Source organism: Salarias fasciatus, chromosome 3, assembly GCF_902148845.1.
Source record: "Salarias fasciatus chromosome 3, fSalaFa1.1, whole genome shotgun sequence".
Classification (NCBI taxonomy): domain Eukaryota; kingdom Metazoa; phylum Chordata; class Actinopteri; order Blenniiformes; family Blenniidae; genus Salarias; species Salarias fasciatus.
Genome location: NC_043747.1, coordinates 4587131 through 4605234, shown reverse-complemented (window position 1 = coordinate 4605234; position 18104 = coordinate 4587131). Strand labels below are relative to the sequence as shown.

General features: G+C 44.6%; 1 protein-coding gene and 1 long non-coding RNA gene across 2 annotated transcripts in view; both read right to left on the bottom strand.

The window, feature by feature from the left end:
- LOC115383351 (uncharacterized) overlaps nt 1-9418 on the bottom strand; it is a 33970-nt gene extending 24552 nt beyond the window's left edge. Inside the window, exons 1-3 of the mRNA XM_030085534.1 lie at nt 9342-9418; nt 8877-9224; nt 8686-8796 (exon numbers count right to left, since the gene is read on the bottom strand). Coding sequence (XP_029941394.1) covers nt 8686-8796; nt 8877-9224; nt 9342-9384 — 502 coding nt within the window. The 5' untranslated portion in view covers nt 9385-9418. The remainder of the gene's footprint in view (nt 1-8685; nt 8797-8876; nt 9225-9341) is intronic.
- Nucleotides 9419-17424: 8006 nt separating this feature from the next.
- On the bottom strand, nt 17425-17755 carry LOC115383407 (uncharacterized). Its single transcript, XR_003930668.1, has 3 exons — nt 17727-17755; nt 17535-17645; nt 17425-17454 (listed from the first exon to the last, which is right to left on the bottom strand). It is a non-coding gene; the product is annotated as an uncharacterized LOC115383407 (long non-coding RNA).
- Between the last annotated feature and the right edge of the window lie 349 nt (nt 17756-18104).

Below are 18104 nucleotides of genomic sequence, written 5' to 3'. Positions count from 1 at the left end.
GAGGACTTGGAGTCCAGAAGCAGACGATCCAATCTAAGGATCCTGGGAGTCCCCGAAGACATCGAGGGGCCTCAGCCAACATCTTTCATGTCAGTCTTTTTTTCTGAGCTACTGGGCATTGATAACTCCGATTCCCTCCCGTTGCTGGATATAGCCCACCGCTCACTGGCCCCTAAGCCCAAACCAGGAGCCCCGGCACGCCCGATGATTGTTAAAGTCCATCACTTCCAGGTTAAACAACGGATCCTCCGGCTCGCGAGAAAGCTCCACTGATGTACCGCGGACAGCAAGTGCGCATCTTCCCGGATTTCACCGTGGACGTCGCTAAACAGAGAGCTGCATTCAGCAGCATTAAGCAGAAGCTCCGAGCCGCTGAAGTCAGATACGGCCTCCTGTTCCCCGCACGTTTGCAGGTCACATTTAATGGCGAGAAGCATATTTTCAATACTCCAGGTGCTGCAGAAACTTTTTATGAGGAGAACATAGCACCAGTTCGACCACAGCGGCCGGGTCCCGCGTCTTCTGACCCGGATGTTTAACTCTTCTCCGGGGTACATTATCTCCTGTACCCGGTCAACCAGGCGGACTCGGATATATTATTTTGGACTATCAGCTCGGTACCACTGTCTCCTGCCTCGGGGTGAGTCGCAGACTTTGAAGATTTGAGCTGTAAAACAATCTGGCCCCACAAACTATACTAAATAATACTGTATTATGTTTACGACTAGGGTTGGTTACAATTTCTCTCCCTCGTGCCTCCTTTTTTCTCTTTTTCTCATCTCTCAGTTTAATTTCACATTTGTAATTTCTTCTTTGTAGTTATGCTAACGCTTATATCCTTTTGGAGTACTGGTCTAGTGCACAGTTTACAGCAGTTTAGGTTTTTGGTGCTTCGTTTGGGGAAGCACTGGGGGGGGGGGTTGGGTCGGGTTTTATTAATATTATTTGTGTTTGGTGTCCATTTCCCACACGTGTGGGGGTTTTTTTCTTTTTCTTTTTTGCTATCTTAGGGATGTATTCAGTTTTTCAAACCCTGTTTGATTATGACTGATGGTTCAGTAATTAAACTCTGCTCATGGAACGTGCATGGGATGCAGAACCCTGTTAAACAGAAGAAAGTTCTTAATTTTTTAAAGAGGGAAAAGGTACAAATTGCTTTCATTCAAGAGACTCATCTGGATAACTTAGATCACCACAGATTAAAGAGGGATTGGGTTGGCCCAATATTTTACTCTTCCTTTACATCGAGGAGCAGAGGTGTGGCTATTCTGATTCATAAAGCCTTACCTCTCACAGAGGTGAAGGTCAGGAGTGATCAATTAGGCCGTTATGTAATGATCTCAGGATGTCTTTATGGTGATAGGGTTTCTTATTTGAATATATATGCCCCACCAATATGTCCATCTGACTTTTACACCAAAGCTTTCTCTCTGTTTTCTGACTGGATTGTCGCTTCCTCAGTAATTGCAGGTGATTTTAATTGCTGCCTCAATCCCCGTCTAGATAAATCCCATACTAGGTCGAGATCTAATAACAGTGCAAATCAGTCACTTCGAGGCTGCTGTAAAGATTTGGATCTTATTGACACCTGGAGGGCTCTCCATCTCACAGATAAACAGTATTCATTCTTCTCTAAAGTACACAATTCCTCTTCAAGGATCGATTACTTCTTCACTCCTAGTCAGGCTCTTTCAAAAGTGGTTTCATGTTCAATGGGTAATATTGTTATTTCAGATCATGCCCCTCTGTATTTAGTTATGCACAGCAAAGAGCAGCGCCCCCCACCACAGTGGCGTTTTAAAAACCACCTGCTTAAAAACCCAGATTTTTTAAAATACTTTAATGAGCAGTTCAAACTTTTTCTGGCTGAGAATGACACCTCAGATGTTTCTCCCAACGTACTCTGGGAGACAGCCAAAGCTGTGTCCAGGGGCATTACAATATCCTTTTCCACTCACCTCAAGCACAAGAAGGAAGCAAAACGGTTAGATCTGGAGCAGAAATTGGAGAAGCTCCAGAGAGAATTCGACCTTAATCCCACCAGCGACTTGAGATCTCAAATTGATTCCGTAACAGTAGCGCTGGACACACTTACATCATCAGAGGCCCAGAAAGCCCTGTTTTTTGCTAAACACAGAATGTATGAGTTTGGAAATAAGTCCAGTAAATACTTGGCAAATTTATTTAAGTTCAAATCTAACTCACAGGCTACTTCTGCTATAAGGGATGAGACAGGTAAATTAATCTATTATAGTAAGGATATCAACAGATGCTTCCAGGGGTTCTATGAATCTTTATATAAATCTGAAATTGAGCCTCAATCTCAGCCCCTGATGCAAAACTTTCTCTCGGTCATTAATTTACCTCAAGCTTCTCAGACCCAGAGAGATTTCTTAAACAGCCCCATTTCACGAGAAGAAGTTATTGCTTCTATCAATAAACTGCAAAATAATAAGGCTCCGGGCCCTGATGGCCTGACTCCTGAGTTTTTTAAATCTTTTCAGAACCTGCTAATTGACCCTCTGCTTAAAATGGTATCATATTCGTTTATTTCTGGCCACCTCCCGAATACCATGATGGACACCAATATTTCGCTGATTCTGAAAAAGGACAGACCATCAGAGGACTGTTCCTCATACAGACCAATTGCTTTGCTCGATGTAGATAGGAAACTTATTGCAAAAATTCTAGCTACAAGATTAGAGCAGGTTCTCCCAAATCTTATCTCTATGGATCAATCCAGTTTTATACAAGGATGTAACTCTAGTAACAATATTAGAAGACTGTTGAATATCATCCAATCCAGCACTAACTTGGAAACTAAAGCTGTCGTAATCTCTCTTGATGCCGAGAAGGCTTTCGATAGAGTTGAATGGCCATATTTACTGAATGTCCTCTCTAAATTCAATCTCAGAGATGACTTCATTAAATGTATCTCTCTATTATATGATTCTCCTCGTGCATCCGTGATTTCGAATGGCTTGAAATGCCCTTCATTTTCAGTTGCCCGTGGCACACGCCAGGGCTGCCCGATTTCCCCTCTTCTGTTTGCACTCGCTATTGAGCCCCTGGCAGAGGTAATAAGAAGTGACCCTCAGGTAGTTGGCATCACTATAAGCTCCCAGAAACACACTATTTCTCTCTACGCGGATGATGTTCTGCTTTTTTTAAGCAACCCTGAATCCTCTATTATTAGAATTGTTGAGATCATTGGAACCTTCGGACAGTTTTCTGGCTACAAGATTAATTATTCAAAGTCAGAAGCTATGCCCCTAACTTCCCATACCTCCTGGTCTTCCTTTAGTACAGCCCCCTTTCGATGGTCACCTTCTGGGTTCAATTATCTTGGCATATACATAACTCCCTCCCTCTCAGATCTCTACAAGGCCAATTTTGTACCTCTAATCCGTAAAATTAAGGAGGACCTGGCCCGCTGGACCAGTCTTCCATTATCTCTTATAGGCAGGGTAAACCTTTTTAAGATGAATGTTATGCCCCGTCTGCTTTACATGTTCCAAATGGTTCCAGCTCTTCTGACCAGAAAGTCTCTCTCTGTCCTAAATAGCTCATTATCGTCCTTTTTGTGGAGGAACAAACGCCCCAGGCTAAAATTACAAAAGCTGCAACTTCGCTTAGGCGAAGGAGGGCTATCTCTGCCAAATATGAAATATTATCAATTGGCTTGCCTTGGCCGTTATCTCTGGGAATGGTTTCGAAATGACCCCCGAACCACATGGTTTAACATCGAAGCCGCCCCTTTGGATCCAATCCCTCTCAAGAATATCATTTATGTTTCTAAAAAATGGGTGTCGAATAAGGTGAGGGGAAATTATCTCCTGCAAAATACTTTGAAAGTCTGGAGGAATCTTAAGAAGATGGGGACTCGAGGGGATTTGCTCTCTCTTTCGGCTCCCATACTTTATAATCCAGACTTTCCTCCCGGCCTTGATGGCAGTTCTTTTCTTCTATGGTCTGAGAGGGGCATCAGTACAATAGGTGATCTAATAGCTGATGGCACGGTCATTTCCTTTAATCAACTAGCTGAACGGCACGACCTTCCCTCCAGACAATTTTTTAGGTAACTGCAGGTCCGGTTACAAGGTTATCCGTACATACATTAAAGCAAGGTTACATCCTGGTGGGTTCTTCTGCTCTCCCATAGAGGAAGTTTTACAAGATTCAGAGCCCCGGAAACTGATTACCAGGTTGTACGGTGCTCTGTCCTCCCCAGCTGATGGCACAGGCCACCTTAAACGGCTCTGGGAGGCAGATCTAGGGGTGTCAATCTCGGATCATGACTGGGGCGATGTATGGTTGGGCTCTGTTGGCTGTCTGTCCACCAACAAAATCATGGAACTTCAATTAAAAATCATTCACAGACTCCAAATCACTCCAGTCTTAAGGAACAAATTCAACCCCACACTCTCCAAGTACTGCAATAAATGTAAGATCTCAGAAGGCTCATACTACCACTGTATCTTTGACTGCCCCCTTATTAGGAATTTCTGGTGCAAGGTCTGTAAAGAAATTTATGATATATTTGGTCGAGACCTGAATTTGACCCCACTGTCTTGTATCCTTGGTTTACATCCTGCTTTGAACCTTAATTCTTGTACGTCGCGTCTGTTGGAAGTCCTTCTGTTTGGTGCTAGACGATGTGTCCTACTGCAATGGATCTCTGACAAACCGCCTAATCTTTCACAGTGGTTGCAGAGTATAAGACAACTTATTCCTTTAGAAGCAATGGCCTACTGGCTAAAAGATAAGCCTCTGTTATTCTATAAAATCTGGCATCCATTTCTGAGTTACATTGGTGTAGAGAATGCTCAGACTCTACAGACTTATTTGGACTGATATCCCCAAAGATAACAATATTTAAGTTGTAAATCAACCAAACTTCTATACCCGTAATACCTAGATTTTTGTTTAAATCCTGGTGAACAAGGTTGAGCTTTTTGTATTGAATGTTTATTTTTTGTTCCCACCGCGTGGGACTGTCCTTGTTCTTGTTTGTTTGTATGTTGGATGTTTGTATAATTTGGAAACTAATTAAAAAAAAAAAAAAAAAAAAATTATTTTTTTAAAATTTACCGGTATTCTGCTCAAGTAAATGATATTTCATTTTAATGCAACTTTCCCGGGTTCATGTAAGATAACAACGAAGCCTTCGCTCAACTCCAAACACCACAACATTAAAGTGTTTGTCCTGAACAATAATGAACCACATATTCAAGTACAAGATGTGGCTCCTGAAGAAGCTCCATTCACCTATAGGCTGAACAAATCAAATCCAACAATCTGAATGAAAAAATGCTGCAAGGAGCTCACCTCACTCATGCAGTTCAGAATAGCAGACTAATTAGACCTCTACCAAATGCATTTTAAATGATGTACTAATCTGTTATTTACTGTGCATCGCCACATTTTATGCCATGCTCTTTATGTTAATTGTCATTTATTTCAAAGGAACCCCTTGAAAACGAGATGGTGCATGTCAAGGAGCTACTCCTCTAGAAATAAAATATAAAATAAATAAAGAAATATTGTGGTACTGAAGGCACAAAAAGATATAAAATGCAAAGACCACACTATTAAAGTGTTTGTTCTCATATTCAAATAAGACGTACTGCGGCTTACTGCCACAGTGTTCTGACCTGTATAAACGGAGTATTGAACATCGTGCAGATGCTCGTTTGTTCAGCTGCTGTTTCTTTATCTGTGTTGGAGTTGTTTGGGTTTCAGCAGGAACGTATTTATGGAATGGGAACTGCTCTTTTGAGCCACATGTTTTTTGTGAGTCTCGGACTGTTGGTGTCGTCTCACTTCATATTCACCTCCATGTGAAACGGAAAAATTGCTCTGACGAACATCACAGAAAACTTTGGTGCAGCTCATTACCATAGGTGAGGGTGGAGACATACACTGACTGTTAAATCAAGAGCTTCGCCTTTCGGCTCAGCTCCCTCTTCACCACAACAGACCGATACAATGACCGCATCACTGCAGCCGCTGCACCGATCCGCCTGTCAATCTCACCTCCATCCGTCCCTCACTCGTGAACAAGACCCCAAGATACTTAAACTCCTCCACTTGGGCCAGAGTCTGTCCACCGACCTGGGGGGGGCAGGCCCCCCTCTTTCGGTCGAGAACCATGGCCTCGGATTTGGAGGTGCTGATCCTCATCCCTGTCGCTTTACACTAGGCTGCGAACCACCACAGTGCATGCTGCAGGTCCTGGTTCGATGAAGCCAAAGGGACAACATCATCTGCAAAAAGCAGAGATGAAATCCTGCGGTCCCGAACCAGACCCCCTCTGGCCCCTGGCCGCACCGACAAATTCTGTCCTTAAAGATTATAAACAGAACCGGTGACAAAGGGCAGCCCTGCCGGAGTCCAACATGCACCAGGAACAGGTCCGACTTATTGCCGGCAATGCGGACCAGGCTCCTACTCCGGTCATACAAAGACTGGACGGCCCTTAACAAGGGGCCCCGGACTCCGTATTCCCGGAGCACCCCCACAAGACGCCACAACGGACACGGTTGAACGCCTTCTCCAAATCCACAAAACACATGTGGACTGGTTGGGCAAACTCCCACAAGCCCTCGAGCACCCTATGGAGGGTATAGAGCTGGTCCACTTTTCCACGACCAGGACGAAAACCACATTGTTCCTCCTGAATCCGAGGTCCAACTATCGGTCGAATCCTCCTCTCAAGTACCCTGGAATAGACTTTCCCGGGGGGGCTGAGGAGTGTGATCCCCCTATAGTTGGAGCACATCCTCAGATCCCACTTTTTAAACAGGGGGACCACCACCCCGGTCTGCCAATCCAGAGGCACTGTCCCCGACCGCCACACGATGTTGCAGAGACGTGTCAACCAAGACAGTCCCTGCGCATCCAGAGACTTAAGGCACTCGGGGCGAATCTCGTCCACCCCCGGTGCCTTGCCACCGAGGAACTTACCGACCACCTCGGTGACTTCAGCTTGGGTGATGGACGAGTCCAGATCTGGGACCTCAGCCTCTGCTTCCTCCACGGAAGACGTGGCGACAGGATTGAGGAGGTGCTCGAAGTATTAGTTCCACTGTCCACCGTCCTATGATATCTCCAGTTGAGGTCAGCAGCTCCTCCTCTACTGTAAACAGTGTTGGTGGAGACCTGCTTTCCCCTCCTGAGGCGCCGGACAGTTTACCAGAATTTCTTCGAGTCTGACCGGTAGTCCTCCTCCATGGCCTCCTGAACTCCTCCCAGACCCCAGTTTTTGCCTCCACAACTGCTCGGACTGCAGTTCGCTTGGCCCGCCGGTACCCATCAGCTGCTTCCGGAGTCCCATGAACCAACAGGACTCGATAGGACTCCTTCTTCAGCTTGAGGCAGCCCTTACTTCCGGTGTCCACCACCGGGTTCAGGGGTTGCCGCCACGACAGGCACCAGGAGACCTTATGACCACAGCTCCGAGCAGCTGCTTCGACAATGGAGATGGAGAACATGGTCTACTGGGACTCAATGTCCCCAGCCTCCCTCAGTATATGAGAGAAGCTCTCCCGGAGGTGGGAGTTGAAAACCCTGCAGACAGAGGGTTCCACCAGACGTTCCCAGCAGACCCTCACAATACGTTTGGGTGTGCCAAGTCTGTCTGGTTTCCTCCTCCACCATCGTGACACAGGTTAGTTTTACCACACTGATCATGTGTTGTTGCAATAGTCATCCTAACAACACAACAAAAAGAAATAAAAAAAATAACAATGTTACAGTGGCACCACAATCAAAGAATTTGCAGATTGAATTAAAGATACAACACTAGACTAAATGTTTAGTCATGTTTTAAAGTGCTAACATTGGTAATATTGGTAGTATTTGGCAGTGAGGTGAAACATCCACTTTGAAAGCATTATTGTCGTCCTCTCTGGTGAAATGTAACCAAGCTTTCAGGCGTTAGAGATGCTGTGTGACCACAGTGGAAAATGTTTCTGTGAGTAGAGTGTGGTTCATTTATATTTAGCATGCAAATGTAGACAAACAAGTACAACAATATATGCACAAAACATCCAGATGTAAATGGGCATGTATTTGTGGGATGAGCCACAGAATCGATGAATGATTTGCTCAATGTTCTCTGCCATAGTCTGAATGCTTTGATAAAGCTTATAGCCAGAAAGCATTGTTGCAATGAGAAATAATCTAGAAAACTCAGATATTCTCTCTGTGTTTGATTTAAAGCACATACAATGAAAGGAGGAGCTGCACAGTTAAAATCCACATTATCTTTTCTTTATTAACAGGTTACATATTGTTTTGGAGACAGGACTACAGAGCAAACCTCCACCAACAGGTAAGATTTTCTCTCTGAACTTGCTGCTCTGCTGGCTTCATGGCTTTATCTTGTAGCAGCATACACCACATGTGGCTCCAGCTCTCGCTCAGCTGTTCGCCTTCTTCCACGTTTTGTTCTGTGCTGGAAACTCACTGCTGCATAGTTCAGGCCATCAGACTGTGAATGAAAGCATTGGCAGTTGCTCATTTGATATAAGATCACTCATCATAAGCTCCAGTGTAAATCAAATTACTTGAGTGTTCTGAGAAGTCAGTGTGTTATCTTGAGCGGAAAGACCAACGGAACATCTCTCAGAGATTTGGACTGAATTCTGGCACTACAAGTTAGAATGAAAACAAGAGAAGTACCTGTGAGAAGGCTTCTGATTTTGAAAACCAAGGCAACGATGACCACGAGCAGGAAAACGATCAAACCTCCCAGGAGCATGTAGGTTGAGTTCAGTGAATCAGGAAGCGTTTCTACAACAAAGACATCCAACCGGCATGCTTTTGTTTAGAATTCAGCTTTAAAATGATTTCACACTACAGACGATTCTCACCTTGCATCTTTAAATAGGTGTGATTGAAGATGTCCATGCCACTGTTTATTTTATGTCCACAGAAGTACAGGCCGACGTCTGATAAATCCACTTGTTTGATGTTCAGGAAGATGTGACTGTTGTTGGAAGTCATTGTGAATCTTCCATTTTGAAATCCCGCATGGAGCGTTGCATCACTATCAGAGCTGAACATAGCTGAGATGGAACTGATGCTGGATTCATTGTTGGTCAGCCTGTACCAAACAAGAGGAGTGATCTTATTGGTGAAGTTGGAACACAGCATTGTGACTTCTTCACCAGGCAGAACCTCGACGGTGCGAAAATCACCAACGGAGGAAGAGATCCAACCTGCAACAAACAAGTTTTGCTGTTGAAAAGCTCAGTAAGTTCATCCTGTGGACAAACAGAAGGAAAATTTGAAGTTTGTTGTATTTAGTTGAAGTCAATAAAAGTGGATGTACTCACAGAATATAGAAAGTAAAGCTGAGATCAGGGTCAGGGTCTCCATCGTTCCGACACTGAGATGTTTGTGACTGATCTGACTGAAGTCTCTCTGACAGTTAGACTTCCTTATGAAGAGGTGGGGTCGTCTCTGGGTGTGCGGTTGTGTGGGCGCTTCTGCGGAAATGAAGACCCTAAAAGAACAGGACAGAATTATCATGTCTGATAATTCTTCTGAGAATCTCAAAAATCTTTTCACCAAAAGATAAGTTATGTGTCCGTCTTTTTTTCAACGTAGCAACACATCTTGACACAACCATTTCAGTCAGATCAATATAAATCCTGCCAGACCGTCCTGAAGAAATCCTAAAATAACTAATCTGACAGGTGCTAATGGAGTTTTTGTCACATTGACATTTAAACATAAGGGGAGAGAAGATAAGCTTGTAACTTTAGCAGAAGTGGATACCATTTCTCACAAGGTTGAGAGTTTTTATTAGACGTCTCAAGTCACGTGATGTTTGTGGTTATTGACACTTTTAGTTGTCATTGAGACATGTTAGCTGACCAGAGCTTCAATTGTAGCATGAGAATATATTTGCTCTCATACCAGATAGTGCAGCCACTTCCTGTCTCTCCCTCCCTGACAAACTGATTCGTTGTTCTGTTTGTGTTTGTCTGTCCAGACATCTAAGATCCCTTTCTCTTCACGTATTGGATATCTCATTGTGTTTGAAGGATGAAAATGAACTAAGACTAAAAATGAAAAGATCTTTACAGAAGGGTGATTTCAGTTCTCCACATAGAAGTAGCAAGGGAAGTGAGCAAGCAATATTTATGAAACATGAGGAACAGCAAAATATACTTGAAAAGCAAAAACGATAATCAATCCCTGAATCCATCCATGCATCCATTATTTACGGCTCCTCTGGGACCGGGTCACGGGGACAGCAGTCTAAGCAGGGATGCCCAGACTTCCTGGTCCTCAGACTCTTCCTCCAGCTCTTCCTGGAGGATCCTGAAGCGTTCCCAGGGCAGGTGAGAGACACAGTCTCTCCAGTGTGTCCACCCAACCACCCTATGAAGGAAGATCATTTCAGCTGCTTGTATCCAGGATCTTGTCCTTTTGTCATAACCCAAAGCTCATGACCATAGGTGAGGGTGGGAACGTAGATTGACCGGTAAATAGAGAGCTTTGCCTTTCGGCTCAGCTGCACTGCAGCCGCTGCACTGATCCTCCTCCATCTTTCCCCCACTTGTGAACAAAACTCTAAGATACTTGAACTCCTCCACTTGGACCAGGGTCTCTCTGCCGACCTGGAGGAGGCAGACCACCTTCTTCTGGTGATGGACGTGGAGGTGCTGATCCTCACCCCCACTGCTTCACCCCATTGCTGCAAATTGCCCCAGTGCATGATGGTCCAGGTTTGATGAAGCCAACAGGACAACATCATCTGCAAAAAGCAGAGATGAAATCCTGTGGACCCTGAACCGGACCCCCCTTCGGCCCCTGGCTGTGTCTGGTGTCAAACGGCAGACCTGCTTTCCTGAGGCGCTGGACGGTTTGCCAGAATTTCTTTGAGGCTGATCAACAGTCCTCCTCCATGGACTCTCTGAACTACTTCCAGAACTGAGGTTTTGCCTCCACAACAACTTGTGTTGCAGTTTGCTTGGCCTGCTGGTACCTGTCAGCTACTTCTGGAGTCCCACGAGCCAACTGGACTTAATAGGACTCCTTCTTCAGCTTGACGGCAGCCCTTACTTCCTGTGTTCACAACCGCGTTCGGGAGCTTTCTTCAACAACATAAATTATGTCTTCCCAGTGTCTGCATTGCTGAGTTGGGCCTCCTCCGGATGCAAGGATTCTTTTTTCAATATTATTTATTCAGAAATTTTCAAATGAAATTGTCAACACATATAAACACAATGGTCACATTATAAGAATCAGTTGCACAATGCCTGATTTAAAAACTATATTGCATCACACCTAATACAAACAGTGGAAAGGCAATAGGGGAAACAACAGAGCAATATTATGCAACCAAAAGGGAAAATGAATTAAAAAAATAATTTAAAGAAATACAATAATTTGCACAAAAGAAGAAACACGGTATAAATAATATTTGTTAGTTTATATCTGTTATTAATTATATCTATCCTAAATTTATATTTAAATATTTAATTCTTCTATGCATGGTTGGGCTTTGTAAATTCTCACATTTCACGTTTGTATTCTATTTATATTTATTTTCTTTTGCTGCTGTAACACTGCAATTTCCCCCTGTGGGACAAATAAAGGACTTTCAATTTCAAATTCAATAAACTTTGTATTGAGACTTTGCAGGGAGTATCTATTTTTTTCCCGTTTCAAAAAGGTGAAGACATCCTTAATCCACCTGGTGTGGGAGGGGGGGTGGGGGCTCTTCCAAGGCATCAAGATTGCACATCTTGCTATCAAAGTGAGGAAGGCTATAAAATCAGCAAAATGGGAGGGCAGTATCTGGTCAGAAGGTCAGACCCCAAACAGGCCAACCAGTGGAGAGGGAAGAATGGTGACAGGTGTGACGGCAGAGAGTAAAGCAAATCCAGATTCCCAATACTGGAACAGTGCTGGGCAGGTCCAAAACATGTGTGCAAGACTAGCTGGTCCTGTGTGGCATCGATTACAGTTAGGATCGATATCGATACCAGGATGTATGTGAGTTCATTTACTTTTAGACTAATGGGCTCTATGAAGTACTTTTCATTGTAAGACTCTATGGCAGCACAAATGGAGGAAGTATGAAGACATTTCAGAGCTGACTGCCACTGTACATACACAGGAGGAAACAGCCTCGCCTCCAGCTTATCAACAGAAATTCATACGTAATTAATTTTAGACTTAAAGGGGAATATGATGCTATTATTCAGTCACGACATATAGGTCTCAGAAGCCCAAAAACATAGCATTTAAGTTTGTTTGCTCCAAATTAATCCTTTGTTCAGAGTTTCAGCGGTCTAAAAAGTCACTCTGACGAGCCCTCCTCAGAACAGGCTGTTTCTGAGCCTGCTTCCCAGTATGCACTTGAACGCATCTGGCCACGCCCACTCTCACAAACACACACTGAGGCTGAATAAATCACACTCAGATCGGTGTCTCTGTGTGGTGACGGTCTTCTGTCACAGCTGCATCGTCCAGATCATCCTCGCCTCGTCCCTGTGAATCAGGACATTCACGTCAGCACAGACACTACGCCATGCTCGCCATTACTGCACAGAGTTAACGCACCAGAGATACACTTGAATTGGTAGAGATGAAAGAGAAAAGCAGCCTAAATACCTGGTGATGTGGATTCTGGTACGAATCACCACGACCTGCCGTGAATAAAAAATATTTAATATCATGAAGTAGTATTGGTACTGGTGAATTTTCCTGCTATTGTTTTCTATGGAAACATGTTTTATTTGAAGAAAAAGCACCTTTTTGGAGTCTTTTCATCCCAACAACCAGGTAACTGATGGCCATCATGAGGAGAACAGTCACAGCAATCCGGAACCCAATCGGCAAGTAATTTAATGTGCTGAACCCTTAAAGAAAAGAGCTTTTTAGCACAACATTCAGTGCTGTTTGTGGTTGAATCATGACAGAAGTTAAAAAAGGAAGAGGATCTGATGAATGGAACGTGTAAAACTTGGATTTGTGTCATTATATTAGGTTCTGCAAAATGAAATGAGGATTCTTACCGTGAACTTCTAAATGTGTTGCTTCAATAATTACAGGACTCCTTGAAATGTAGTATCCACAGAAGTACAGTCCAGAGTCTGATACGTTCACTGTCTTGATGGTCAGAAATACCACAGACATGTTGGAGCTCATTACAAATTTCTCTTTTGGAAATCCTTCACCGTTCTTCATGTCCTTTTGTGATTCGAACATGGAGGCGATATGGTAGAGATGTGATGTATTGGTCACTCTAAACCAGGTTATTCGTACAGGAATAGTGGAAAAGTTGGAGCACAGCAGTTTGACGTCTTCACCAGGCTGCGCCTCCACAGACCGAATCTTTAATCCCGAGACAAGGCTCAAGTCTGAAACATCAAGATAAACTTCACACATGGAAGTAAAAGCTGTCAAAACTGTGGGTTTGTTAATTTCCATGACTTACCGAGGAAACAGAGAAGCAAAGACGCCGTCAAGATCACGCTCCTCATTGTGCAGGTGACACTGAGTTTGTGATGGCTGCAGCTGTGACTTTCAGAAGAAGGAAGTGAGTCGTTTCTATTCGTTGTGTTTTTGAATTAACACTTCACAGTAGTGATCTGGTGAGAGGAGGTCCAAACCAAACATGGCGAGTTGGTGACGCTGTGGGACTCAGTGAGGTCTCTGAACCAGGGGATGAGCTGGCTGTTGAGGAAAACAACAGGATGAAGGAGTCCAGTTCAATTAAATTTAATTTTATTTTCATAATCCTTTCAAGACACTTTTTCAGAGGAAACCCAACAACCCACCCCAGTGCGTGGCGTCTCTAGACGGAGGGCAGAAGGAAACTTTACTGGCCCCGTGGTCTTACACCCCTTCCCTCAGCTTATCACACATAAGACGTGTTATATCCGGTGCAAGAGAAGGTTCTCACCATTGTGCTACCAGTGGCGCCCTCCTCCAGGACGATGAGAGTGGTTGGGCCTCCATGGTGTCAGAATCGTGGTCCTCATCAGCAGCTCAGAGCTCACTGAGGAAGGCAGTATGACTCGATGCAGACTGCCATGTGTGCTGCCTTAGAGTGTCTGCAGCCATCTTGGTCTGCTCCTGCGAGGTGAGGTGGCCCTCCTCTACGTTTGCGGCTCCTCTACGTTTGTGGCTCCTCTTTCAGGGGATTTTGTTTGGCAGCAACACGCTGTTGTTCCGTTTATCATTCAGGCGACCCTGAGCTGTGAGTCCTGTCAGCGCTCTTCTGGGGCCCCTCGGGGCTGGAGGGGCAGAGACTGACATCCCGAGGCCTGCTGTCATTACGCTCCTGAAGGAGGTGGTTGAAAAGATCCGCCTTGGGTACCAAGTGGCACAGCTGCTGGAAGCTCAGGATGTCGCAGTAGCACCTCCTGGCCCTGGCCTGTGGATGGACAGGATTTCCCGTCGAGGGTGTCCCATTAGGTGTGGCCCCAGTCCACCAAGAGACTGTCACCACGGATGCTAGTCTCTCGAGGTGTGGCAGTGCAGGGCAGCACAGATCACATCAGTGTGCTGTAGCTGCAAGCAGTACATCTGGCCCTTAAACACTTCTTAGCCATACCTGAGGGGAAGGCACGTACTCGTATGGTCAGTATATACACAATGGCCATCTTCCACATCAACCACCAGGGCAGCACCAGGCCCGCCTGCTTGGTAAAGGCCTCCCAGCGACTTCTCAGTTAGGCTGCGACCCGTCTGGCCAGCCTATTGGTCCTGTATCTGCAGGACCTGAACCCACTAGCTTTCATCAGAGTTCTCCCTCAGGACAGGAGTGGTGTCTCCACCCAGGGGTGGTGCACACAATTAGGGGTGTTTTTTTGTTGGATGGGGTTGCCTCAGAGGAACCGACCCACTGTCTACTTGGTTTTCCCTGAGGGGAACCACCAGCCTCTGGGCCGCACGTATTTCCTCAGTTTGATGAAACATCGACTAAGTTTACATGCAGCTAATATTTGGGTTCAGATCAATATCTGGGTTTCTGAAACATTCGGAAAACCCCGTTTACATGCTTTAACAGACAGAGAGTTACCCCGTTTACAAGTCAGCGCATTCAATCGCGATCTCCCGTTCTGTAGAAGGAACGTAGACAGAACGGCTGTTCTGTTGTACATGATTTTTCTGCAAGCCACATAAATCGCCAACTTTCAGAAGGAAGCATGTGCGATGTGCGCACTCAGAATAACAGTTCGCATTGTGCGTTACGGAAGCCTCACAAGGACAAAAGTGTGGTTGAGCTGCATATTTCCAGTGAGTTTCGCACCGACTTGTTGCTGAACTCAAAAGACCATGATTCATTGCGGATGGAGCATGCGCAGAACCAAAAACAATGTCCCGTTACCCGACATGTGTTTACTCGGCTGCACTTTCGGGTTTGAAAAGGAGTAACCCAGCGGTCTTTTTCGAGTTTTTAAATCTCGAAAATGAGCTTTTGCGGGTTTTTGCGGGTGTTTACGTGGCCACGCGCTATTGGGTTATAGCCAATATTCGGGTTTGAAAAGGGTTATTGACTGCATGTAAACACAGTGATCCACTTTGAAAGCATTATTTAGACCCTCCAGAAAAACGCAAGCAAAAATTCTTGATTATGTGTACTTAAATCCCAGATTATGCAAGCTAAAATGTTTGATTATGCAAATGAATATGCGGGGTTTTTATGCCGTTTTATGCAGTAAAATTGCGGCCAGTTGTGAAGTATGCTGTGAAATATGCGAAAGGATGCCAGATATGTAGGTTACCCACACTTTCTCTCTCACTCTCTTGTGTGCGCGCGCACACACACACACACGCGCACGCACGCACACACACACACACACACACACACACACACACACACACACACACACACACACACACACCACTAAATCACATTCATTTTATATTAGTTCGTTATTTATTTATCTTAAATTGTTACTCACCAATGGAGCAATTTTGTGTGTGTGTGTGTGTGTGTGTGTGTGTGTGTGTGTGTGTGTGTGTGTGTGTGTGTGTGTGTGCGTGCAATTGCTAAAACCTATGAGAAAGCCGTCGATACGGTGTTTCAAATGAACTGGTTTCTTTGCTAACTGGTGACTGACTTCCTTTAGCGCTTCCTGCTGCTGCTGCTAGTAGCAGCGGATGTTGATGTCGGACTCATTAAAGGTCTGAACGGCTTTTTGTGTGGTTTATAACATCTATCAGCAACAAGAGACGTGAAAGAAACCCAGTCGCCAGTTAACAAGGAAACCAGTTATTCCAAAACACCGGCCCCGCTCCGGTTTCTGGACACTTCTCGTCCGCGAGTTAGCTGCTGCGTTCAGGTGACTGGAGCTGCGGCGGAAAACTGAAACTCGCCGGTCGTTCACATGAAGGCAGCGGTGACAGTTGGACTCAGGAGACACTCAGGAGACACTCAGGAGACACTCAGGAGACACTCAGGAGACACTCAGGAGACACGTGAAGGAAACGTGGACTATTTGCACAAAGGAACGGCTCTCAGACAGCTGTGAACCGGCTCTCGTCGTTCACTTAAAAGAGCCGTTCAAACGAACGACTCGTTCATTGAACGTCACAACACTTCAAGCGAGACCATTTCTCTTTTTTTTCCCGGTAAATGTGAGATTATTGCGGGAATTATGCGCCCTTTTGGAAAATATGTAGCCTCTGCATAATCAGCGGCAAAAGGGTGATTTATGCCTGAATTCATGCGATCGCATTATCGCGTTTTTCTTGAGGGTCTAATTGTTGTCGTCCTCTCAGGTGAAATGTAACCAAGTTTTCAAGCATTTGAGCTGCTGTGTGTGACCACAGTGGAAAATGTTTCTGTGGGTAGAGTGTGATTCACTTATATTTAGAATGCAAATGTAGACAAACAAGTGCAACAATATATGCACAAAACATCCAGATGTAAATGGACATGCATTTGTGGAATGAGCAGCAGAATCGATGAATGATTTGCTCAATGTTCTCTGCCAAAGTCTGAAAGCTTTGATAAAACTTATAGCCAGAAAGCAGAGTTGCAATGAGCAATAATCTAGAAAACCCAGATATTCTCTCTGTGTTTGATTGAAATCACCAACAATGAACAGGAGCTGCACAGTTAAAATCAAAATTTTCTTTATTAACGGGTTACATATTGTTTTGGAGACAGGACTACAGAGCAAACCTCCACCAATAGGTAAGATTTTCTCTCTGAACTTGCTGCTCTGGTGGCTTATGGCTTTACCTTGTAGCAGCGTACACCACATGTGGCTCCAGCTCTTTCTCAGCTGTTTGCCCTGGTCCACGGTTTGTTCTGGGCTGGAAACTCACTGCTGCATAGTTCAGGTCATCAGACTCCTGACTCTGTGAATGAAAGCATTGGCAGTTGCTCATCTGATATAAGATCACTCATCATAAGCTCCAGTGTAAATCAAATTACCTGAGTGTTCTGAGAAATCAGTGTCTTATCTTGAGCTGAAAGACCAACGGTACATCTCTCAGAGATTTGGACTGAATTCTGGCACTAAAAGTTAGAATGAAAACAAGAGAAGTACCTGTGTGAAAGCTTCTGATTTTGAAAACCAAGGCAACGATGACCATGATCAGGAAAACGATTAAACCTCCCAGGAGCATGTAGGTTGTGTTCTGTGAATCAGGAAGTGTTTCTACAACAAAGACATCAAGACCAACATGCTTTTGTTCAGAATTCAAGTTCATAATGATTTGACACTGTAGAGGATTCTCACCTTGCATCTTTAAATAGGTGCGATTAAAGACGTCCATGCTGTTGTTTATGTTACATCCACAGAAGTACAGGCCGACATCTGATAAATCCACTGGTTTGATGTTCAGGAAGACGTGACTGTTGTTGGAAGTCATTGTGAATCTTCCATTTTGAAATCCAGCATAGAGCGTTGCGTTGCCAGCAGAGCTGAGCATAGCTGAGATGCAACTGATGCTGGATTCAGCGTTGGTCAACCTGTACCAGAAAATGTGAGTGATCATGTTGGTGAGGTTGGAGCACGGCATTGTGACGTCTTCACCAGGCAGAACCTCAACGGTGCGAAAATGACCAACGGAGGAAGAGATCCAACCTGCAACAAATAAGTTTTGCTGTTGAAAAG